This window comes from Colias croceus, chromosome 4 (genome assembly GCF_905220415.1).
Source record: "Colias croceus chromosome 4, ilColCroc2.1".
Lineage (NCBI taxonomy): Eukaryota > Metazoa > Arthropoda > Insecta > Lepidoptera > Pieridae > Colias > Colias croceus.
The window spans coordinates 1262096-1289218 of record NC_059540.1 but is presented as its reverse complement, the minus strand read 5'-3'; the positions used below and the strand labels follow the sequence as shown (position 1 = coordinate 1289218).

The following is a 27123-nucleotide window of genomic DNA, read 5'->3' as shown; positions in this document are numbered from 1 at the left end:
GGATCGTTTATGTCTAAATAATCTGTTTCATAAAAGCTATTTGATTGACGTTTTGTAATTTTCAGTTTTTCCGAGATTTTCCCGAATTCGCGACTCTTCAGCCATCTCGTTCTATTTTAGGACGAATGAGTGATAAGAGATTCATAAAATTGTTCTACTGCAATCATTACTAATGTTTTTTGTCATGGAACTCATGAATGCGGTATGAAAACCGTTTTATGAATAGTGCAAAGGTTCCGTTTCTGTGATTGATAGAAGTTTAGTAATATGCAATGGATAGGCAAGAGTTGGAAAGGGCGATGGCTGTGCATGGTGTTGGTGCTGTTATTGTGCCCCTTTATCATAGCCCAGAAGATAGGTGACCCGTATAAAATATTGGGAATACATCGCAGGGCCACCTTCTCCGAAATTCGTAAAGCATATAGGCAACTCGCTAAAGAATGGTACGTCGCATGGCATATTTACTTCTCGATTCATTAACTTCTTTATTATATCTCCACATTAATTAATTGGTCGTCATAAACGACTTTAAATAATTTAAGATAGACAGTAAGTTTAATGTTTAACATTAATTTGTTGTTGACATATTTAGAAAATATTAGGTATATCTTATTATATTTTTTCCTTAGAACTTAATGAAAATAAATTTTTATAATGCGTTTAAATCTACCCAAAGTTTTATTCTTTGTAGAATGTAATTCAATTAAATTGACTTGTTATTTCATAATGTAATTTTGCATTATTTGATTTGTTAGTGCTAAATTAATTCTAGAATCTAGATTCAATACTAGTCTCAAATATATTCTAGTGTCATTACCTTTTAACTATTGTGTTACAAATCCAGACCACATTCCTTATTTTGTGTTATAAAATCATTTTTATGTAATTTCTTGTTATTTTATTAGTGATGCAACGAATACGAATACGAATATTCGTATTCGGCGAATATACGAATATTTAAAAACGAATATTTTTGTACGCAACTCTATTTACTACAGATTTAAAAATCGCGCGTAAAAATATGACGTGTGCAGAGCAGAGACTGCTGATCCACTGGCCTTTTGGCGAGAAGATGTCCATTTTCCAAGTCAGAAAAAACTCGCCCAAAAATATTTTTCACTGAAGCCATGTACAGTCACTTCGGAAAGACTTTTATTCAACGGCTGGAAACATCCAGACTGAAAAAAAAAATCGCCTAAAACCAGAAAATCTACGAATTTTATGTTTTTTAAACAAAAATTTGCCTATTGTAAATTTTAATTATTATAAGAGTAAACATTCCTTAAATAAATAAGTCTTTTATAACCAAGGCGAGATATTCGTATTCGTATTCGTATTCGCCGAATAGTAGGTTTGATATTCGTATTCGTATTCGTATTCGTAAAAGTAGTATTCGTTGCATCACTATATTTTATATAAAACAAATTTGCCTAATTATTGCCCCCATTTTTAATAATAACCGATTTATTAGATCACTAAATTCCAACTACAGACTGATGTTCTCCCAGAACATTAATTTATTTCATCTACATTTATTTCTTATTCAAACGATAGAAATGTACACATTCCCTTCTACTTTATATAATTAAAAATGGTATTATTATAAAAAAAAATTCATTTAAAGGCATCCAGATAAAAATGAAGATCCAAATGCCGAGTCCCGCTTCGTTGAGATCAAGCAAGCGTATGAATTACTATCAGACACAGAACGGAGACAAGCATATGACCTCTACGGCATAACTAATGAAGATGATCACATGTATAAACAGAGGCATGATTATAGCCAGTATGCACGATTTAGGTAAGGTTTTTGTACTTGTAAGGAATCTTAATCACTACATAGTATGTATAAAACAAAGTCGCTTTCTCTGTCCCTATGTCCTTTTGTATGCTAATCTTTAAAACTACGCAACGGATTTTGATGCGGTTTTTTTTAATAGATAGAGCGATTCAAGAGGAAGGTTTTAGTATATAATTTATTAGGTTTTAGACAAAGCAGGCGAAGCCGCGGGTGGTAAACTAGTAACAGTATAAATGTAAAAGCTTGTAAGTTTTTTTATTAATTATTACCCTTTAATGCAAAAACTGCTGAACAGATTTTAATTAAATTTTACACAGAGGGTAACTTGGATTCACACATAGGAAAGTTAATATTTCGAAAATCGCAAGTGAACAAACACTATGCAGTTTCTCCTTTGACTATGCGGTGAAGCGGATGCTAGTAGTAATTTAAAATCGTTTATGGGTTTAAATGGATTTATTATTAGCCACTGAACCTTTTTAACTAAGCTTCTTTCATAGATAATAATAAATAACTAAATAAATAGTTTTTCTATATTGGCATGCTTTCACTAAATTTCTTGTAAATAAATTAGTCATTGACATAAAGTAGCGCTCAATTAATGAATGACTCATGTACGTTTGTTGTTTTAAGATATTTTTGGAGTTCTTAGTAGCATTGCATGTTTGAGTGTATGTTTATGTTTGGTCTGCTGTTTAATTTTTTATGTTGAAATGTTTTTTCTTCTTTTCCAAATTATTTGAAATGTTCTTGAGTTTAAAATGTGGTATCTAACTGAACTCTGTTTCACATAAACATTTTTTTTTATTAGTTTTTTATTACATAGTCAGATTTTTTTTCACTATAGAGCTACTGCTTATTATTTCATATGTCTCTGTATTTAAAACTAACATTATTTATTTTATATTTTGATTTATTAAATTGTTTTGTTTCAGCAATGATCCATTTGATTTCTTCAGTGCACACTTCCGAACACAAGATCAAGATATAACACTATTCCATAAGCTGTCTGTTACTACCAGGTATGTACTTAGTATATAATATAGAGGTACTCGCTCATTTAAGCAACTTTTTCTGCTCTCAAACAATTTTCATTGACGAGCCACTCGTATGTTTTTAGATTATATATCCTTTTATAATTCTGCAATTAACCTTAACCTATCTATGCCATTATTTTAAAAAGGAAAGATTAAAAAACTAGTTAATAAACAAAATTATTCATGATTTTTATGGTACACTTAATATCCAGATGACTTTATACATTCATTTAATAAAAATAATCCGCTACTTCCAGGCATTTTGAGAACAACATACTAGAGAAGAGCATCCACACACCGGCTCTAGTTCTCTTCTACACGGACTGGTGTTTTGACTGTGTCCGATCAGCGTCATCATGGAGGAAGCTGGTGGAAGCCCTGCAGCCACTCGGCATAACGTTGGCAACAGTCCATGCTGGGCATGAAGCGAGTCTAGCAAGGAGGATCGGTGTGCATGGTGTACCGTGCTTGACGTTTGTACTGGATAAACAGATCTATATATATAAGGAGAGTCTGGCCTCGCTGCCGAAGGTTTTGGGTATGTAGTATCATTAGTGAAAATATCATGAAAAAACAGAATAATACTTTGTAATGAAGATTGACAATTGCTTTTTTTTGGCACTTTTTGTTTCAATGATTGTATTATTCTTTACTAGCGGCCCGGCTTCGCCCGTGGTACATATTTCGAAAAGGTAGCCTATGTCCTTTCTCGGGTATCAAAATATCTCCATACCAAATTTCATGCAAATTGGTTTAGTAGTTTAGGCGTGATTGAGTAACAGACAGAGTTACTTTCGAATTTATAATATTAGTATGGATTTAAAATACAATTGATTGGAGGACAAACTTCAGTAATTTTATCAGAAAAGGAAGATAAGAGATATAAAAAGAGCGCGTGCCAGAAGTGCAACTTCTTTGGCAAGATTCAAAGATACCAAAATCGTCGCCTTGACGCGACGGTATAGATATGTCGCGACCTTGAAATTTTACTCTCAACGCGCCTAAAGAAATTTCACTTTAAAAATTGAAAATACACACATTATTTATTTAACAACTAATGGGCATTATTTTTCTCAGAGTACATCCGATGGAAGTTCCCATACAAAATGATACAGAACTTAGACGATAGTAACGCGAACGCATTCTTGAACGACTTTGAAGATAACAAGGTGAAAGCGTTGATATTTGAAGAGAGGCAGGTTATACGGCTGAGATACTTGATTACCGCCTTCCATTATAGGGACTGGGTGTCTTTTGCGTGAGTATTTATAAATTTTATGTTTTATTTTTTAAATTATAGTGTGGAAAATGTAATATTAAGATTTCAGTTTGATTTGTTTGTCTATGATGTTTTCGCAGTTAAAATAACATAAAGAAATATAAACATAATATATTATATTAATGTTTATTTTGTTAAAATTTTAAGTACATATTTAATTATCGTATTTGATTTGGCTATTTTTGGGAAATTGCACTAATGATAGTTATTTTTAAAGTTGTCTTATCAAAATTGTTTCTATTTATTGTGTACGTTTTAAAAAAAATTCGAATAGTTTTTCTATTGATTTTCAAAACTACCCACCCAATTTACCAAACATGTCTTTCCAGTTTCGTCGACATATCCTCCCGCGACACTCAGAACCTGACTGCTAGATACAAGGTCCAACGCAGCATGGATACCATGGTGTTGCTGAAGGAGGACTCTCCAGAGCCGGTGGCCACCGTCAGCACTACGGAGATACCGACACAAACGCTGACGCAGCTGATCGAGGCCAATCAAATGCTGACACTGCCGAGGTTGTCTTCGCAGGTAATGCGAATAGGGTATAGGAGCAGAAATGTTTCAAGTTACGTAGGGAATTGAGTTTAGAATATAGTTCTAAGCTTTTTTAATAGTATTAGAAGTGGTAGTATGCAATAGTGGTAATTAAAATTTTAAATGATGCTAAACACAGACATACATTAAGATAGACTACGCGAGTGTATGTACTTCCCGTGTCCAAACTAAGCATAAAACGCTTGCTTGACGCTTACCTACACTCAGTCCGCGCTTGCAGTTCGCCAAGGAAAGACGTGAAACGGAATAGAGTAAAATGCCGAATTGCGCAGTAATAAACTGTAGAAACTCCACAGTTATGAGTGGCCGAGTTGTCGGAGATGTTTCCTTCCACCGGTAAGTAATTTTCTAATCAGAATATGCACTATTTATTTTAAAATCAATTAAAGAATATTTGTGGAAAACGATCGTGACAAACATGGATACGAAATCATACGGAATGATTCGGAATACATTGCGGCTTTTACTTGGCACGGTAAAGATGGCGTCGTATGGTAATATGCAATGAATAGCGTCTTCTCATTTTTCTGTTCTCATTTTTCTGGTGTTTTTGTTTGAGTTAGACTCGTCCATATTCTACAACAAAAAAGATAAGTACCTACTTATATGGGAATATAATGGGAAATATTATCTAATTATAATATAATATTTAATAAATTCTAGTCTTGAATCGATTTTGTAATCGATTACGATTCATTTATTTGACTACCTCTTAGACATAGATCTGGTTTGTGAACTACCTACTAACAAGGAAAACCACGGAATACGTAAGGTGTTTTAATATTAGTGTACGAATTATAATAGCGTAGGTAAACTTACTTGAAAATATAGAGAATTTATGAAGATCACGCGAAGATCAGCACCCAAATTTCCTCCAATTCGTTTTTGCGCTCGTGCACACAACCTCTCATTGAAAAGTCTATCATCGTACTCCTATACTAGAATCGCCGCGCGAGTGGCGTCCCTAATCGATTTAGCTTAAAATGAAATTTCCATCACTAAAAAGCGCTCGTGACGTCATAACGCGTCAAGGTCAGTACAAAAAATATGACACGCTTGGTTTTCATACAGATCGCGGCTAAATTAAACATTATCTGCATACTGTTTGTTAAATTGAAAATGTGCACGGTTTACTGTTATTGCTGCGGTGGCTGCTTTATGATAGCGCTAGACGTTATTATATGAACATTGTGCCTTTTCGCTATTTGTGATGAGCTGGTTCCGGTTTAAACTCGATCTACATAGAGTTTACATCTCTCTAGCGGATATATTGTGAACGCGTACCAGTCGTACCAGCGCAGACGATCGGGTTCTACTTTTAGCTTGCTCTCTATAAAGTTTGTGTATCTACCACATCTGTCTCTACACCTCTACGGATGGGCTCTACAGCTCTACGCCCGCTCAGGCTACGCGTTCATGTAAATGTAAACACGTAGAGCAAGCATTCGCGTGCCACGTTCAGCTCCATATATTTGTCTCTACCACTCTACATTCCTCCACAGAGCATGCTAGACGCAGTATGCCCGGTAGAGTGGCGAGCATCTCGTCGCAGACTCTGCTGTGTGCTAGTGGCTAGAGATGCCCGAGCTCTACCACCTCTACTCCCACTCACATTACATAATATTAGCGCAAGCAGTCGAGTGCCACTTACAAACGTTCCCTATATAAATTCCGTGTTTGTTTCCGTCTGACTATCTCTCTACATCTGACTCTACAACTCTACATCTCTCCACAGAGCATGCTAGACGCGGTATGCCCGGTAGAGTGGCGAGCATCTCGTCGCAGACTCTGCTGTGTACTCGTGGCTAGAGATGCCCGTGCTCTACCGGCTCTACGACCACTCGCTAGAAGAGCGCCGGATCGCACGCGCTATGCGTATTTGTATGCGCACAGGCAACCGCACTTTTTGACTGCGCTCGCTAATGGATCAGGTAACGCATACACACGCATGCACATTCGTACGCACACAAAAAAAGCATACATCGTATAAAAGTGTCTGTATGGGGTACTGTGACCATACATGTTACAAATCTCAACTCGCATCGTATATACACACACACACACATACATACACATGTGATCTTGCATACGACACGTCACATATTATTACTGCATTACTCATGCATTTAGTATTTTTCTATATTATTTTTTTATTTACCAGCAAATATTCAATAATTTACTACTTAGTAATCTTTCGTCTATCTATAATTAAATTATTACATGCCAATTCATGCAAAACATTCCAATAACCTTTGCATTAATAAAAACACATTATTTTCGAAAAATAGAACAGGATAGTCTAATAAAATGTTACCCCACCAGGCATAGACATATCATCACTAGAACACCGCATAGTGGTGATATGGCGTCGTGAAGCGAGTCGTGTACAATTCGAGTGGCTCAACGAAACCTGGCCCACGTGCCAGCACTGCTCTGATGATGTGGAGGAAACCCTGGAGTACCATGAGCGACTTAATGAGACCAAGAGGGCATTGGAACAGCTGGTGAAGAGGTTACTAAAGCCGAACGAAGTGGTCGCGTATGAAGCTCATGTGCAGGTTGATAGTTATAGACTAGTAGAAGAAGTTTTGTAAGAAATATTCTCAAGCTTTGACCATTTTTGCCCTCTTTGAAACAACTGGCCACTTGTTTCGTCAAATTGATGTAAATCTTGACAATAATACAGTTCTTTAGATATTACAACAATATATTGGATTTTTTGCAGAATTTAAGCGTCAGAACATTTAAGGAAAAAGAATGATTTTTACAAAATAAAAATCTGGTCTCCTCTGAAAATCAGTGCAGCAATACATTTTCAGTAATACTTTGCTGACGGGGAGTCCTTTTTGCCACCATTGCTATCTTTTTTTTCTGTTCTTTGTATTAGATTATTAAGATTTATATTTTTTTAACATGGAGGCAAATAAAACGCTTTCTATTTCTAAATCATCGAATTAATTTATTTTGACAGGAATTACTCGACGAAGCAGCGAAAAGTGCGATATGGCGGGCGTTCCTGAAAGTGGGCGAGTGGAGCGAGAGGGCGATACTCGCGTTGCGCACGCAGCATGCCATCTCGCTCATATCCGTGCTCGCCACCGTCGCTCTCGTGCTGGCCGTGGGCTATCTCATGGCGTATCTCATGTGAGTGTAAAAATCTATTACTAATTACTTATAATATTATAAAGCTGAAGAGTTTGTTTGTTTGAACGCGCTAATCCCAGGTCGGATTAGAAAAATCTTTCGGTGTTAGATAGCCCATTCATCGAGGAAGGCTAAGACCAATAGGAGTGGAGCCACGCAGGTGAAACCGCGGAGCGTAGATAGTAAAAAATAATCGTGTTACACGTGTCAGTAGTGAAACTTCTTTGGCAAGATTCAAAGATACCAAAATCGTCGCCTTGCCCCATGACACGTCCTTGAAATCAACGCGCCTAAAGAAGTTTCACTTTATTAAGAATTTCCAATACATTTTATAATAATTATTATTAGAACCTGTGTCACATGGATGTATTACATATTAAAATTTAAAAGCCAATATAATATTTATCATCAAATACAATATATTAGTCTTATAAAGTGTATATATACATTCACGCACGCACACGTACACGTGCGTGTCACATTTTCGCCATCATAGAAGATGAAAAATATAACTAACTATTTTACCGCCCGCGGCTTCGCCCGCTTCGTCTAAAACCTGATAAATTATATACTAAAACCTTCCTCTTGAATCACTCTATCTATTAAAAAAAACCGCATCAAAATCCGTTGCGTAGTTAAAGATTTAGCATACAAGGGTCATAGGGACAGAAAAAGCGACATTGTTTTATACTATGTAGTGATAATGTATTCTAATAATTTCCAGTCGAGTGGAAGAAGAGTCGATCCAACGGCAGAAGCAAGAGCGCCGGCAGCAGAACGGCAACAAGCCGAGCGAGCAGCCGGAGATGCGCCTGCATGAGCTAAGGGCCGAGAAGTATAACGGACTTGTTAGGTAACGGTATAATTTCAATATTTAAAAACATTTTTGATCAATTCATTTTATTTGTGAACTAATAACGGACTAGTTAGGTGAGGGGTATATAATATTGAAAAATTTTTTTGAACAAATTATTGTGTTTTGGAACTAAAAATTGAGTAATCTACTGCAAAATATTTCATGCACTTTCCAAATAAAATGCCTAAAAAATCGAAGTTAAAAAAAATTACTTGTATATTTCCAGATATATACTGTATATGTTTTGATGCTATATGCATGTGTTTGTGCTATGACGTTTTTGGAAATCTTGGTAGCCAATTAGTTACATAATTATGTCGAAAAAAAAATACTTTAATTTTTTATTGTCTATATTTTTACACGACTTTTCTTTTTCTAGGTTGCAAAAGCCCGGATGCAGGACGATTGTACTTTTAGTGGACATGCAAAGTCGAGTGCAGTTGTTGTCTAAATTCCATAAGATAGTGTGGCCGTATCGCAAGTAAGTTACTTTCTTTTCTATTTTTTAATAAAAATAAATGCATAGAAATGATGATATGTATTAAAATATGAGTAAAAACATAATATTCACATCTCGAAAGAAAATAACCTGTCTATAAATTAAAATAGTTGTCTTTGTTTTAATTTAAAAACAATCAAATAAGCAGATAACTTTTTTATGAATGTATTATGTAATGTAAAAAAAAAATATATTCGTCATAATGCAGTCACATAGTTGACGTACAACTTGTCAAACAATCAGGCTCAAAATATATCCGTAGCATAACTCTGCCAGCACGTCTATTAGGCAGAGTTTTATTTCAATCTATCGCACTTTGAATACAACGCCACACTTTGCCAAGTGGTCAGTAAAAATGGACAAAATTACGGTGTGTCCCAACTTAAAAGGAAGCTGCCAAGTCCCCGAGCGGCCCGATCGGTCCACGACACAATAGATTTTCTATTGTGTCTGTGATTCCGGGGCCTGGGTTATTACACGAATAAAAAATAACGTACTTGTATAAAAAGTACAGAAATCAAATAATAGCAAGTCGATTAATTTAGTTTGTACCTATGTATAAGTGACTTGGCAACGTGTCAAGCCGTGTTTGCTAGACTTGGCGGAGTACTACCGTGAGAGAGAAGTATACGGATATACAATGTTAATCGGACATATATTTTTATAGACTCTAAAACAATTTGTAGACGAAATATAGTTTCCTTTTAAGCTTGTTGTTTTTCACTTCTGGAAAATTGGTTTTCTACCATAAATTATTATATCCATCTAGTGCCTCATGTATTACAAAAAATATTTGTTGTTATCATTCATAATTTTTTGCATCGAGTGCCTCGTATTAATTTAACAATTGAGTACTTTGCACGGGGATCGCATCTACAGAAACAATACGCTGGTATTCGCTACCATAAATTATTATATCCATCTAGTGGCTCATATACAGGGTGTCCCACAGTCGGTATACTAAGCTCAAAGGAGGTTATAGTTTTGCATACGCTGAGTACGTAAAAAATACTTATAAAATTACAGACGCATTTTTTTTTCAAATAGATGAATTCTTAAAATTGTATGTGTAACAATCAACCCGCCCTATTTTGCCACCCGCACGTGAGTTGTCATTTAAGATTATGTTTTCATAGACAAAATGCTCACATTAGCGAAGCCGTATATGCCGGCTGCGCGAAGTAAGAGAAGAAAACATGGATTTGGAGCAAAAAAGTAGGAAAATTTTTTTGACTCAATTTTGTTGTTTAAGTATTTTTTACGTGATCAGTGTATGCAAAACTACAAGCCCCTTCGCGCTTAGCATACCGATAGCGGGACACCCTGTATAGCAAAAAGTACTTTGTATACTAGTGTCGTGTATAACAATCTTGTATTTTGCACGGGTATCGTTTGTACAGGAACAAGACGCTGGTGTTCGCGTACCTGTGCGTGGAGCGCGGCGTGGAGTGGTTCCGGCGCGTGCTGGAGCTGTCGCTGGGCGGCGCGGCGCTGCGCGTCAACGGGCGCAACTGCGTCGGCACCGTGCTGGCGCTCAACCCGCACCGCAAGTACTTCTGCATCTACCACGCCAAGCACCCCGAGTGCGCCAAGCCGCACAAGGTGAGTGGCCCAGCCCGGATTGAAGAATAAATTAAAAAAAAAAAAACACGGAATTTTTTTAAATATAATTTCGAAAGTTCTAACTAATTCATGATATCGAGAGCGACGTGCGACCGAGACAACATAAACATTAAACAAATCGTTATCGTTTTTCTACTCGCAGAATTTTCAAAAATCATAATTATCTAGTATATATAAATCTCGTGTCACAATGTTTATCCTCAATGGACTCCTAAACCACTTAACCGATTATAATAAAATTCGCACACCATGTGCAGTTCGATCCAACTTGAGAGATAGGATAGTTTAAATCTCAAATCGTTTTAGAGAAAGCGGGCGAAGCCGCGGGCGATTAGCTAGTTTAATTATAAAATTAATTACAGAACTACACTTCTATCCCCACACATACAATGATCTAATATCGATGACGTCATATCGTATAATCCTTATGACATATGACAATAAAACTGTTTCTATACAACGCTCTTATATTGTCAGTCCAGACATTTGACAATAACACTTGTATAAAAACGATCTAATACCTCTATATTGTGACATTGCAGCGCATGTCGCGCATGACGCGGTCGCTGGGGGGCGGAGCGCTGGACCCGGAGGCGGGCGCGTTCATCGGCTTCACCACGGAGCCCGACTCCGACGAGGAGCCCTACGAGCCGCCCGTGCTGCTGCAGGGTGAGTTTTTTTTTTTGTATAATCCCCGCAAATTGCTAATGCGCCTGGCCGCCATTTTGATGACGTAATTTCGTGACATTGTACCGTTAGTACCACCGGCCGGCTGACGTGTGGGTGACGTCATGTGGGTGTTAATTAGACAAGGTTCCAGCGCATTAGCAATTTGCGGGGATTTTATGTTATAGTGAGGTAAACGAGCGGACGCACCGCCTGGTGGTAAGCAGGTTGCGTCGCCCATAAACCGTAACAGAGGTAATGGTTGTTGCCTACCAGAATAGGATAAGGGGGAGGGAGTTTATGTCATGACAAGCCAAAAAAAAAAAAAAAAAGACATTTATAGTGGAACAAAGAACCTTGAATGATGACCTAAAAATAATATTTTTGACACAATATAAATAGTAAACATGACACATAAATAATGTACTAAAATAATATAAAATCTTCATTTAATATAAATCGTTATCTTATTTGAAAGAAAAACTTTTGATAATTACTGTAGGTAGGTATTTTTATAAAATTAGAAGCAATTTCACAATTTATCGATATATTTGATGATTAGTAAAACTGATACTCAGATAATGTTGCGTAAACTATCATTTTTATAAATAAATCATTTAAGTCTACATGTACCTACTGGAATTTATTTATTGATTTTGACATTTATATTGCAGAAAACCTCCTCGATGGTTTGGAAAATTGGCTCGATCGTCTCTTTGAAGGCAGCACGCACCGATACTACGTGAACTACTGGCCGGATATGACGACGAAGTGAAGTGTAATTGGCGCGTCTTTGGTTTTTATGACAGGTGATTCTTTTTTTAATTCACCCCAGGGTAAAGGGTTTTTGGCGTACAGCCAAGTTTTGACAGGTTTCTTTGCTGACAGTTTGGAATGTATTTTTTTTTTAATGTACGGGCAAAGGGGTGTCTACGTTTGGGATTACTTTTTAATGTATAGCAAAGTTTGTTTAAGGTGACTTTTCAACTGGGCTGCATTATACTTTGCCGGATTTTTCTTGGTTGGTTTATGCAGGTATTGTGGTGGATCTATTTTCTTCTATTGTCTCATATATTTGTTAAGGCTTAATTTTTGAGTCTAGATATGGGAAAGTTAGTTAATAAATTATACTGTATTAATCTATATGGAATGTATATTGGTCAGGGTTATAAAGTACGTATTGGGCATTTGCGTTGTATTAAAAAGTATTTTATTTGGAATTTGTTATCTCTATAAAAATCTTTTTACACTTTCTTGATATTCTATATGTTATATTTACATTATTACATTATAATTATATTAGAACAGAATGATTGTGTCTTATTACTATGAGCCAAGGTTGGATTTCGTTTGGTTTACTGCCCAAGATTTCGACCAGTTAGGTGATAGGCGCGTTGGTGCGAAAGTGTAGTCTATGGTTATGATAAATATAGAGGAGGGAATACTGGAGGTATTTTTATTGTCTCTGCCTGCCCCAATATTTAAAGTGTATCTTTAAAGGAAGACACGCAATTGACAAATTATTGACATTTGAATAAAGGAAATGTGCTCAGTTTTTATTTCTTAGAAGCCCGATGTTTAATATCGTAGACATAAACCTAATTCAAATACATATGGAAGACCTACATAGTTAAAACATTGGTTATATTTATTTACCAAATTCTACATATTTTTAACCTTTTATCTTTCATAAATTTTTAGTGTGTGTTCATTGTCTATGGTTTGTGAATTGCGCGGTCTATTCTCTATGGCTAAGTTATTAAGGATCAAATGAATTAGTGCCTGTCACATATTATAGTACTGATAGACGCACGTAGGTGTGGTTAGATACGAATGTTATACCTAACGTTGTACTGTGACGTCACTGGGGACTTGAGTAATGTGACGTCACAGATAGTGTTGCCATAGTGTACCGTATCGTAATAAATTCGTGTATTGGTGTGGGGAATTATTTAATTTACATAATTTTTAGGACAAATAACTTTTCAATTCAATTCTAGAAGAATATAATTGTCATAACATAGTTTTGACATTTAGCACATTTAAAAAGGATAATTTATAGTTTGATAAGAACAATTTTCAGTGTCGGTATTGTTTTGTCCGATCAGATATCAATTTACGGTCTTACTAATAAAATGTTACCCATTCGCTATGCCATGGATTAGTTATTGCAATAACCTGTCTTGTTTTAATGATTGACGTTTCATGTGAGCAAAAGCAGGACACAGCAATGGTAGAAAATGGTAGAAATTTATCCATTGTTTAACTTTTTATTAGTAAGGCCGTATGATTTCCAGAATTTTATTGCTCCTATAGGTTGAAACGTCACTTGAAATTATAAACTTGAATTGTTCGAAATATTTGTAAATTAAATAATTCTCCAAGGGACAAATATTAAAATTCACACTTTTATAATGTTTAGCTTGTAAATAGAGCGTTCGATTTCAAGATAAAACACACGGTAGCTAGTAATATAGACAGTATTATACACTGGCACTTTTAGATATTGTGACAATACGAATCTGTTACAGTGATAGGCATAGACAAGATAGGTTTTGCCTGAAACATCTCTTGTGACTTTAAAAAGAATGAAAAAACTGTCTCGCTAAAAACCTCTTTTCAAAAAATAATGGTAAAATAAAACAATTAATATAGTTAAAAAAAAACTAAGACACGCTTGAACTTATGAAATTATTGTACTGACATCGATCCTTGATACTGTACAGAGTTTAAATTAAATCGTTCCTTTTAAAGTGTGTCAAAATCGTGTGTAAAGGAGTCGGTTACAGACAAAATACCGGTGAAGCTAATAAAAGCGTGTTGATATGTTCAAACCTCTTCCCGATCCTCGATTGATATTTTAATACTGTTTTTCAGCTATCAATGAATAAAACTTTGAATAAATTGTCTATGCCTGTCACTTGTGCAGTAAATATTTCAATTTACATTATTTATTATTCTCCGATAAGCTCTCTACTACATTTTTAAATAATATAAGTAGAAAAATAAAACAGTGCCTATGTACAATGTTTATAATTATGATTAAAATTTAACCATGCAATGTTGCCACTTATTTATAGGGTAATCATTTGGTAGTACAGTCTAGTCAAATATTATTGCCATTAGTTATAAAGTATTATTCGGCTTTATACAACACACGAAATGATTATGAGCTTGAACGTTTTGCTCTCTTTATTATTCAATTCAGCCGTGTATCATATTATGAGACCCTAGTGATGACGTCACAAGTCTCATCATATCGTACGCGGATTGAATGTCTCGTTAGGTCAAAGTTCAATTTTAATCAAATTCTAGAATAATTTTATATCAATGTAACCTTTCAAGTTTTAAATTATACGGTATTTTACCAAAACGTTACAGGTTGTCTATTTTATTCTTCGTTGTACTTGTGTGCGTGTTTTTTTGAATATGAATAGATTGTTGCAAGTTGAATTTAAACTTTTGTAATGCCTCCTCCACATTACTCGCGAAGTTGAACGAGGTTAGACGAATAGAATAATGTAGAGAGGCACTCCGGCTTACTTCGTCCAACTTTACCTCGCCTCGGCCGACTTCCGTTTGTTGTCGGTTTTTGCGCCCGAGTCAAAGGGCACGAAGTTACCTGAAGTTCGTTCTGAATATGATCGTATGCGCTCCTCGCGAAGTTGAACGAGTGTGTAGTGTAGCACCGCGGACTTCAGTCAACTTCGGCCGAGTACTTCGCCGAGGAACTTCGCGAGTAGTGTGGAGGAGGCATTAGAGTTGAACTAGTCAATATATAACAGTGTGTTGTTATTAGGTTAAGTAGTGCTTGGGCTGTATCGGAATTATTTAAGCGTGTCTGGCATGTCGATGTTTACTACGAAATACTACCATTTGGTAGAAAATTTTACCAAAATGGTAGAATTTTGTTCATTGTCTGTATGCGTCATTTTTTCCCAGGTTTGTTGTAGGTTTATTAATGAATTTAAATTTTTTATTGTTAATTACGATCGAATAGATGACAATCGTATAAAGTGTATGTAACGGGTTTTATTGTCGATAAGATTTGTTGTTAAAATTAAAACAATAAATAAATTCAGTGGTTGAATCGTGAATGTTTTGTCCCATTTATTTTTAAATTATTTTGTGAATATGTACTGTGATTGTGTCATTTAACATCCATTTATCTATCTTATCCAAGGGTTTAAAAAAATAATTGTGGCAGAACTAGATATCAACAATGGTTTAAGTTTTATAAAAGTAATTCTTTAAACTTCTATGCAACGTTAATAATCGCACTTTTAAATAAAGTATTTATTGTACCATGTTTATCTGTTTTATTGCAATTTATTATCTGTGAAAAAGTTGCTAGTGGTAAAAATTATAATGTTTATTACGAATTATTTTCAAATTAGTGCGTGGCGGGTTTTTATTGGATCTTTTGAATGGGAAAAGATTTTTAGGAATGTTATTGTATAAATAGAATTAAAGCTGAAAATATTCTTTGCTTTATGTTATTGCTGTTATAACTTTATCGAGTATTTTACTATAGTCCTTTCCACCTAAGATGATTTCTGTGACACATCGATTTTTGACACGTGTAGAGATGTCTTTACTGAAATCATATCAATTGTTTCCGATAATCGATAATATTTTATATGGAAATGAAATCTATTTGAATAATGTACCAAAATTCGTTTTTTCGGTATTTCGCCGACAATTAACTAAGGAAACTTAGCAAACAACAGCAACAAAAAGTCAACAATAACAATTAGTAACAATAACAGGATAGTGGATACCACGTAAAGTATCAATATAAAAATGCAACTTGTATACAAGGCTGACGCACTCGTACAGATGATTGACTCGATTGACAAACGATCACAAGATAGACGCCGATTATATTATTTTCCAACTCTATGATTTTTCAACGATCCATTTCATGTACACGAGTTGCGTAGGTATTATATTTTTGTGTTATTTTATTTTATTTTTCATTATATTAAACTAAACAATACTGTTTTTGATTTATAAGCTTAAAATGTTTCATTTATATATTTTTGGTAATAATGCCGCCATAAAATAAAAATATTATGCACTAAAATTATTTTGGCGTGTTAAATATAAAATACGTAATTCGGAACACGATAAAGTGTCACAGGAATCATCATAGCTGAAAAGGACTATAGTTTCAATTTCATTAAAAACTGCACGGTTAGTATAACGATTGAGATTCTCAGACGATATGCGAGATAAACATCAAATTATTGTATAAATAAAGTTTCACTAAAATAAATAATTTTAAATTTTACAAATTGGACACAATATCAAGGATTTACTCAAATCCATTGTGTCCATTATAAGCAAATTGATAATTAATTAAGATTTAAATTTCATGCTCATTGCTCATAATTATTTAGTATTGAAAGGAATGCATGAAGTCATTAGTAACTCAGGCCCCGGAACCACAGACACAATAGAAAATCTATTGTGTCTGGGACCGATTGGGCCGCTTGGAGCTCAATGGGTTAAGCAATATTTATTAACTACTAGCTTCCGCCCGCGACTCCGTCCGCGCGGAAAAATGAAGATTTATTTTTTTCTAGGTATTTTTCCGGGATAAAAAGTATCCTATTTTATGCCCAGGATAATAAGGTATAATTATACCAAGTTTCATCGAAATCGAACCGTTAGTTTTCACGTGATGCCTGAACATACAGACAGACAGACAGACAGACAAAAATTTTTTAATCACATATTTGGGTTTGGTATCGATCCAGTAACACCCCCTGCTATTTATTTTTTCAATATTTTCAATGTACAGAATTGACCCTTCTACAGATTTATTATATGTATAGAATATAATATGTATAAAAATATCGGGGAATTCTATTGTTATACTAACTAGCATACACATACAACTTGACCAAATCCACCTGTCCATGCCTTATGTTATATACTCGTAATTCTGATGTGTTGATAAAAAGACAAATGTATGGTGAATGTATAATGTGTGTTAACCATTATTTATTCTGTATATAATAATAATATTTAATGGTGGATATAATTGCGATATTTAATCGTCTCGATGTGGTCCTTGTGTTGCCATGTTTTAGCTAAAATTTAATATTTCTTTTTCATAGACAGAGAGAATGAAAATAAAATGTACCTAATCAGTTTTAGGTGCAATTAATTTTATGAAAATACTAAATAATATGAGTAGACCTAATATAATAAAATGTTTGAAATAATTGAACACATTTTATTATATTTTACAAAACTATTAGTGTGAAAGAAGTTATTAAATTATCTATACTTACATAAAACAATTGATATTATATTGTCTATAGTTTTCTCTGTCTATGGATATTTGTATATGGGTTGTTTATAGCTTTTGTGTACTAAATTTTATTGTTATATATTTCTATAATTTAAGATCTTACTTCTAAATTCTATGTCTTTATTCCATTGATTTGTACAATAAATATAAATATTGTTCTCTCATGTTGGTCATTTTATTTTATACTAGATGTGTCCCGCGGTTTTACCCGCATTGCTCCGCTTCTGTTGGTCTTAGCGTGATAATATATAGCCTATAGCCTTCCTCGATAAATGGGCTATCTCACACCGAAAGAATTTTTCAAATCGGACCAGTAGTTGCTGAGATTAGCGCATTCAAACAAATAAACTCTTCAGCTTTATAATATTAGTATAGATTTGAATTGAATCAATGTGATATTAACCTGCATCACATAAGTTATAATTTTATTAATCTTACTGGAAAGAAACCTCAAAGTATATTTTATTAAGGGAAATGGACTTTGTCTGGTGGAGCAAACTATGCTTATGAATTAGAACTAAAAAGTGAGTATAAAATACCAGGAATGTAGCAATTATCAAAGTTCTCTTTTATATGCTCTTCCACATAGGCTCCTCTCTACCATTTAGTATTTGCACATTAAATATTACTCTGTGGTATGAAAAGGGTCAACTTTAAATAATAGATTCAATTAAAATAAATATTTATTATAACAACAAAATGGTACAGTATTTTCTAAATAAAACACCTACTGGCTTTTGCTCTGGTTGCACATATTGTTTATTATCCCACATGATTTTATTTACTTAATATTCCTTACCTGAAAAAAAGAATTATTTAATTTAATAGTGAAATACAATTACAACTAAGTTTTATAAGAAACAAATCTGTACTTATGTTATAAATTTGAATAAAAGGTATTCTAATGTTGTGCTATACAAATAAAAACAATAATTGGTACATTCAACAGAAAATCATAATTTTGATCATAATAATAATTAAAACAGTTGTTTTAATATTACTTTTTAGATTTTTAGAGAATATTATGATGCATACTAATAGGATCATTAAAATCAATTAGGTACAGTCTTTTTTTGTTTCTAAATGTAAATTATCTGTATATATTATAACACAAGATAACTCACCAGAATATTATAAATGCTATGACTATGAGGCATTTTTCTTGGGATTCAATTCATATTCACAATTGGCATATGCCAGGCCTACACCCATACCCATACCGGCAATCATGGGCCATCTCCGCCGCTTGAAGAACAATACTGAAGTCAGTGCTCCCAGCAATACACCACCGCCTGAAAACATCGACTTGTAATAAGCTTTTTATAAGCCACAATATACAAGCACTTAAAATCTGGTTATCTTTTCATCAAGAAGCTTTGATGTTCTATAAAATTTGCATGAAATAATAAAATTTACCTTTTAGGTTAAAATTAATTTAAAAAATGATGCATCCTTGGTATACCTGTTTTTACGATGGCATCCGTTAAACATAGATCCAACTTTGCAGAATAGTCATCTTCGGCATTATCTTTTTTGCCTTTAGCCATGGTTAAATTAAATAAATATAACTAGTACGGCTTCAGAAAAACTTTGATATTAGCAGCTTCCCTTTACATAATTCGGTAGAAAATTGACGTTTTCTTCATTTCTTGTGACGGTTGACGGATGACTCATGACAGATCATAATATTGGCATACGTCAGTTCCCAGATTATTTTTTTTTAATGGCAATAGTGAATATGCTTAAAATTTGAAAATGGCCTAAAATAATTTTTTCTCGAATACTTATTATCGTCATATTATAATGAAAAGGATTTTTTCTATTCACTTATTATTTAAACCCCTAAAATAATATTCAAAAAGTGCAAAATAAGGGAGCGAAATTCAAACTTCCAAAACGCGCCACCATTGGTGGAACGAAATGTGACGTCATCTGACACGACATTGTACACAGACATTGTTTAAATTAAATTGTTTATTGTAGGGGTACTGCATTTGATTTCTTTCTAATTCTGTTATTCTGTTTTTTTATGCTATGAAAAAAAAAAACAAATGTAAATATATTATATTCATTTTTTTATTAAAACATCCTGCATATTTACCAATCCACAAGCTACTATTATTACATCATCTATGATAGAAATTAAATTATAGTCTACACAAGCATGAGGCAGTAACATATCTCTCTTACATATTTAATACCCGTTCAACATGTATTCTTAATGCTGCTATATGTTTTGATAGTTCAACTTCATTTTTAGTACTGGGGGTAGACTATGATACAGAAGGTGGTCGTATAAGGGTACATCTTTTAGCTTCTAGCAAACATGATAAGTCTTTAAAACCTCTGTCAGCCATCACCGCTTTATTAGGAGGTAAAGCCTGTAAGCAACTACTATCTTGTACTATCATAACATCGGTAGCCCTACCACCATATCCATCAGAGATAAAATTGATCAAGCCATCAGGTGTACATGAAATTAAATACTTTAAGGTGTTACATTTTTTATACTATGACCAAGTAAGTGATTGATGAATGGCATTTGATGGTTTTTCAATCTGAATTTCTAGGCAATCAATAATGGAAACAACATTCCCATACCTACGCCTAAAATATATGGGTAAATTATTGTAAATATCTGATGATGCTGGCCACGCAATCAAGTCCTTAAGTTTTGCTGCTATAAGAGAAATACTTCTAGAAAATATTCTATAAATAGTACTTTGTGAACACTGAACATCCAAATTGTAGTGCAAAGATGCTAAAGGACTCATTTAATTTAATTTTCTTGAGGGTTATTAATATGTGTTTACCAGGAAGCGGAATATTATCACTTAAAAGTTTTATGATATGATTGTTAAGGTAATCCTAACAACATTTTTGGCTCTTTTTCAATATCAGTTAGCATGATACTACACGACTCAGATTGATAACTTGGTTCATAATCAGTAGAGTTTGTAGAAAAATAAGATGATATAGAAATAGTATCTGCTGTGTTTTCAGTAAACAATTTTCTTTCTAAAACAGATAGTTTTACTGGTGAAGTTCCTATATTTTGTGTTACAAAAGGAAATGGTGACAGTGCTACATTTTGTTTTTTAGTAGGTATATTTACATTGACACCTTTACTTCTATAGTTCGGTTTAATATTAACTTGCACAGCTTTGTCACAATGCAATTTCTTCTCAATATGAGAAGTGGAAAGCTCTACCTGAAGAGCATCACATCCAATACGGGAAGTACTGCATCCTGGTTGATCACAGATATTTGTGTAGGAAGTACTTGGATTCAGTTCGTGATCACTTCTTTGTGAAGGTTCGCTAACACTACTTTTGATAGCTATCTCTGATGAAAGGGCTTCATTGACCAGTGTCAATCTTTGCATTTTAACTACAGCCATTCTCTCCTTTGGTAATGGCATCCTCCGTTTTTGACACAAAAATATATGCGGCAAAACTCCTTTCTTCAACCGTAGAGTACGTTTTTCTCCTTGCTCTTTCATTAAATTGTATTCAATATAATTTTCTGTATCTTCCTTAACCTGGAATAAAACAATAACCATTGAAATTTCGTAAAAGCACAACAAGAATAGATTTTATAGAAAGTTAGTTTTTATAACTGAGTACTGAACTTTTGTAAAAATGATTATGTTAATTTTAACTTTTATTTATTTATTTATTTATTTATTTATAATAAGGTACCTTACAGCTAGTGATACAATTTTTGAGATGAATTAATACTAAGCTACGCCAATTAAAAGGTACACCAATAGGTAGTGAAATAAAATATGTATGTGAACAAAGACTAATTATAAGAATTTTACAAAATATGAATATTACTTAGGGGATTTGAATTTTTTGAAGGTAAGCATTGATCAAGCCCAATAAGTATTTATAAAGAAAGAAAATGTTATAAATATCTACAAATTCATAATAAATTAAAACCAATGTAATGTAATATTAAGTAAGACCTGGTTAGTAGGATGTGATTGTGTGTGTGAGTGTGTGTGTGAAAGTGCATGTATGAGAATGTGTGAGTGTAATAGCAGTGAGTGTAAAATGCTAATTTATTATATTATTATGTGAGCTGAGATTCAGTATTGATTAATTGTAAGATTTGCTTTTTAAAACTAGTACGTGATAAATAGAAGGGATCCACAGAAGAGAATTTTTTATTATAAATGTCCGGGAGCCTGTGGAATGGTGACATTTTTAGATAATTAGTTGATGTAGCCGGCACGTGGAATAGGCGTGTGTGGCGAGTACGCTGTGTGGGTACAAGATACTTTATATTTTCCAACGCTGTGGAATAGTCAAACTTGTTGTTCACAATATCGTATAACAACATAATATCTATTATATCTCTTCTATCCTCCAAAGTATTTAACCCATAGTGGGAGCAAGACTGTTCATAATTCAACGAATATTGTTTTGTTTTATAATTCATTTTGTTCACAAAAATTTTTTGTATTGCTTCCAATCTTTTGATGTGACATTTATATTGCGGTCGCCAGATCACACTTGCAAATTCGAGAACACTACGTACGTAGGCAAAATAAAGAACTTTCAAGCAAGTAATGTCTTTAAATGGATCAGCTTGTCGCAAGATGAAACCAAGATTTTTGTAGGCTTTATGAACAATAAAATCCACGTGCGTACGATATGCTAGTTTGACGTCCAGAATCACACCTAGGTCCCGTACTGAAGTAACAGCTGGTATACTTTCACTATTAATTTTATAATCAAAACTAATAATATTATTATTTTTATTACGGGTGAAACTTACTTTTTGGCATTTTTTTATATTAATTGATATTTTATTTAATTTATAATAGTCACTTAATCTATTAAGATCATCTTGAAGACATTGACAATCGTAAAAGGAAGTGACTTTTCTGAATATTTTTTTATCGTCAGCATAAAGTAGGAAATTAGAATTTACAAAGCAGTTACTAATGTCGAATAAGTAGATGTTATACAATAAGGGACCGAGATGCGATCCCTGCGGGACGCCCGAAGTAATATCAACAAAATCTGAATTAAACCCTCCTAGAATCACCGATTGACTGCGGTTCCTGATATAAGACTCTATCCATCTGAGAAGATCTCCCCTGATACCCACTGCATGAAGCTTACGGATAAGAACATTATGACTAACTCTATCAAATGCCTTCTCGAAATCTGTGTAAATAACATCAACCTGTACTCCTTCACTCATGTTGTTATTTATGTAATGTGTTAAGTCTAATAAGTTAGTGGTAACGTTCCGTGATTTAATAAAACCGTGTTGTTCAGTTGGAATACATTTAAGTGTATGAGTGTAGATTTTTTGGTATACTAGTTTTTCCAGCATTTTAGCAAATATATTAAGAAGAGATATACCCCTATAATTAGTAATATCTTTCTTCGAGTCTTTTTTATGTATGGGCACAATTAAAGCCTTTTTCCATAAGTCTGGAAAAATTCCTTCGGTTAAGGAACGTTGGAAGAGTATGCGTAAAGGTGTTCTAAGACTAGTCCCACAGTTTTTAATGAAGACAGCCGGTATGCCATCGGACCCGGCACCCTTTCTATAGTCCAAATCCCGAAAGAGCTTCATAATCTCTTGATCTTTAATTGTGATTGAGCAAAGGCTATCAGCAAGCTCAAAATCGTATACAGTACTTATTGGGTCAGTATTATCATCGGATTGAAAAACGGACAAAAAGAATTCACTAAACGCTGAACAAATGTCGTTACCATCAGTAAGGTTGCGTTCACGGAAAACCATACTGCATGGGTAACAAGAGTTATTTCGTTTGTTTTTGATATACGTCCAGAATTCTTTAGGCGTAGTTTTAATAGATTTTTGACAGCGTAAAATGTATTTTAGGTACGCTTCGTCCTGAAGTTTTTTTACTCTAGTTCTAAGCAGTGAAAAAGATGCGTAATCGTTCGGATTTTTGTATTTCTTCCAACGAAAGTGAAATTTATATTTTTCTTTTATTAAATTAATTAATGCAGGCGTATACCATTTCGGATATTGACGACGAGATGAAATCCTAACAGAAGGTACGTATCTCTCTATTATAGAATTTAAAACATTATAAAATTTATCGATGGAAATATTAATTGATGCGGAATTTAAAACGTCAGTCCAATTTATTTTACTAATTTCACGATTAATTGTAGTATAATCTGCCTTATAGAATTTTTTTATTTTTGAAAACTGGGAACGTAACGGTAGGATATAAATATCTTTTATTTTAATTAAAAATGGTTGATGGTATCGATCAATGTTGACTAGGGAATCAGAGGAAATAATATCATTACAATCAATAGATAAATTCGAGAACACAAGATCTAAAATATTACCACAACAGTTAGGTGATTGGTTGTACTGATAAGCCCCCATTAATGTTGTTAAATTCATAAGGTCCAGAGAGGCATCTAAAAGATCATTGGTACAGGGATCTGTAATAATAAAAGAGTGATCCTTCAACCAAGTGATAAACGGCAAATTAAAATCGCCCACTATCAAATATTTGTTATTAGGGTAACTTTCATACAAGGACAGTAACGCTGCGTTTAAAGATCTTAAATTACCAGGCAAATCAGTATTAGGAGGCAAGTATACAGCAACAATGTGAAGGTCACCTTGACTTTTACCGAATTGACGGTTAAAAGACTTACCAGGTATAGTTAGCCAGACACTTTCCACGTTACCGCACACAATATTTTGAGTTAAGTAACCACAAAACGCTTTTTTAACGCATATAACAACGCCTCCGCCTTTCATTTTATGTTTCCTATCAAATCTAAAAACGTCATAGCGAGAATCACAAATCTCTGAGTCAAGAATTCCATCACACAACCAACTTTCCGTTAAGATAATAACATCATAATTGCTTAATACGATATTTTTATGCAGTTCCGGTAATTTAGTTCGCAAGCCGCGAGTGTTTTGGTAGTAAATGTTAATAAAGTTACGTTTGGAAGTCATTGAGAAAATTATAGAACAGTAAAGTACAGTAGCAAAGTAATCGATTAAATCGAAATAATATTATAAACTTACAAGTTAAATTATGTATTATCGCGGCAATACATACACCTATCTTAAGTTTTTTTATTAATATTACACTATTCACATGAATATAATTATAGAATAAAACTATCGGAACGCGACAAAAATTGTTAAAAATATTGCGGGCAGTTCTGAAAAAAATAATACAGTACAGAGGAGCGGAACCTTTTATAATGAAGTCGTAATAATAATTATTTTTAAATGAAATTGACGTAAAATAATTTACTGAGAGCTCACGTATATTGTAAATTAAAGTGTATTTATATTGTGTAGTGTATAAGTGTGTTAAAAAATTGTAAGTGGTAGATACTGAAGATATAAAAACGTATATAATATGTAGGGCATGATCAAGACTAAAAATTAATAACATAACTAAAAGAAGTGAATTGCTATTGAAATAAATGGTTAAGGGCAGGTTTCTAAAAAATTCTTCAGGTCTTCATCCGAAGCTATGACCTTCGCCGGCGCTTTCTCATGTGCGCGTAAATATATGGTGCAATTTCTGAACCAAACGAACTTAATGTTTCTTTCTTTGGCACGTTGCTTGCAGTTGTTAAGTAATAATTTATTAGCGATTGTAAGATGTTCATTAATAAATATCTTCAGGGAGTTACCCGTGAAACCAAGGTCATGAGATGTTATGCCTTTTACTTTGTTAGACTTTTTAAAGTTATTAATCAAAGTATCCTTTGTGGCTTTGTCTTTCAGTTTGACTATTATCTTACGTGGGCTGTCCTTCTTGTCTCTGAATGATTGAACCCTTGTAATGAATTCAACATCTTCCTTGTTGAGGTTACAGCTAATAGCGGAAGCTAGACGAAGGAATACTTTTTGTAAATTTTCATTTGATTCTTCAGGCACACCGATAATTTCCACATTTAAAAATCTATTCTTTTGTTCTGTGCGACCTTGTTCAAGTTCCAGGGCAGAAATTTTCGCTAGAAGAGTATTTATAGTGTTACGACTCTTAGCTGCTTCAACTTCAGACCTTTGAAAGCGTTCTCCAAATCCCTTCATATCAGACTTTAACTTTTTCATATCTTCGTTTAGACTGTCAACTATGGATAACTTGCAGTCTATATCTTCCAGTCTTTTGTATAAATCTTCAATCACATTTGCATTTATTTTGCTCGTTAAGTCGTTCAGATCACTCCTTAACTTTTCAACCTTTTCCGGCAAAGTAGAGAGTGGTGATAGCATTTCCTCAATCCTATTCAAAGATGACTGATAAGAATTAGGCTCAGTACAAGGTTTAACGGCTTCACCGGAAGAGGCAGAGTTTCTACAGTCAGGACAGCACCAAGAATTTTGTCGTTCAGTGCCAAGTCTCCGCCAGCCGATTTCAGATAGGCTCGCACAGTGGAAGTGGTAAGTGTTACGGCAGCTCGAACAAAGAGCACCATCAGATACTTTTTCGCTGCAGCGCTTACAATTATTCATACCGAAGGTTGGGGACACCACACAAATCTTATACGACGTACGTAGATAAGCGTTCACGTATTTCGCGCGGAGTCTCTTAGCATAAATAGCTGCGCTGACGTAGGGTCGGACTGTTGAATTAGAAATCCGAGTTCTAATCCACACGGGCGCGGTGAGCAAAAACTTTAATTTTAAAAATTTTTAAACACTTTTCAAACAATAATTTAGGAGTATGTCCAGTCACATACGACACCAGATCGTTACTGATAAGCGGCTTTTAAGCCGAATTTTCTAATGTTCAATAACTAATGCAAAATTAACTTTTTACTAATTCACAATAAGCTGTATATATAAATAAAGTACACTTACGTTAAAATGATCTTCACAACAATATAAACACGATTTAGGAGATATATTATCCCTTCTCATCACCTTACACCACTGTTTTCGTATTTTTGCATCACTTGAAATACGAAAAAACACTTTGTCGGGTGTTTTTCGAGTAGTATTTGTGCACTCCGGTACTATACAATACTTATAAGATATTTTTTTTACTTCTTCCATGGTTTTAAAGTTATTAAAACTGTAATTAGGTATTACGAAGTAACTGAAAAATCCATAGTAAAAACCGTAAAAACTAAGGTAAACAGCTGTCACAGCTGTGGTAAACAGTAGGTAAATACCTACTTGGTAAATAATATAATAAACACCATAGAGCGTAGACAGAGAAAGTTTCTCTGTCTTACGCCATAGAGATAACCCTTATTCAAACGCGAGCCTGTGGAGGAGTTAACAAAAAAGTAAGATAGGTATTCCTAGGTAATTTTAGGTCGCAGATTTCAAAAATACTCACAAAA

General features: G+C 34.0%; 3 protein-coding genes across 4 annotated transcripts; 1 reads left to right on the top strand and 2 right to left on the bottom strand.

The window, feature by feature from the left end:
* Positions 1-64: 64 nt before the first annotated feature.
* LOC123691074 (dnaJ homolog subfamily C member 16) lies at positions 65-15030 on the top strand. The gene is made up of 14 exons (XM_045635300.1): positions 65-443; positions 1625-1801; positions 2737-2823; positions 3096-3376; positions 3916-4096; positions 4447-4648; positions 6411-6606; positions 6998-7233; positions 7647-7819; positions 8544-8672; positions 9055-9156; positions 10575-10776; positions 11340-11466; positions 12138-15030. The coding sequence occupies exons 1-14, from the start codon at positions 268-270 to the stop codon at positions 12236-12238; spliced, it is 2370 nt and encodes a 789-aa protein (XP_045491256.1). The 5' UTR covers positions 65-267; the 3' UTR covers positions 12239-15030.
* Positions 15031-18455: 3425 nt separating this feature from the next.
* LOC123691219 (MICOS complex subunit MIC10-like) lies at positions 18456-19447 on the bottom strand. The gene is made up of 3 exons (XM_045635513.1): positions 19248-19447; positions 18910-19077; positions 18456-18584 (listed from the first exon to the last, which is right to left on the bottom strand). Exons 1-2 carry the CDS (start codon positions 19330-19332, stop codon positions 18932-18934), a joined length of 231 nt encoding a protein of 76 aa, XP_045491469.1. The 5' UTR covers positions 19333-19447; the 3' UTR covers positions 18456-18584; positions 18910-18931.
* A 404-nt stretch (positions 19448-19851) lies between these two features.
* Positions 19852-26936, bottom strand: LOC123691291. Of its 2 annotated transcripts, XM_045635610.1 has the most exons (3): positions 26636-26936; positions 20997-21326; positions 19852-20166 (listed from the first exon to the last, which is right to left on the bottom strand). In XM_045635610.1, the coding sequence occupies exons 1-3, from the start codon at positions 26828-26830 to the stop codon at positions 20059-20061; spliced, it is 633 nt and encodes a 210-aa protein (XP_045491566.1). In that variant the 5' UTR covers positions 26831-26936; the 3' UTR covers positions 19852-20058. The 2 variants fall into 2 exon arrangements, with proteins under 2 accessions (XP_045491566.1, XP_045491565.1); XM_045635609.1 differs by lacking the exon at positions 19852-20166 and having other exon boundaries at positions 20525-21326; positions 26636-26932.
* Between the last annotated feature and the right edge of the window lie 187 nt (positions 26937-27123).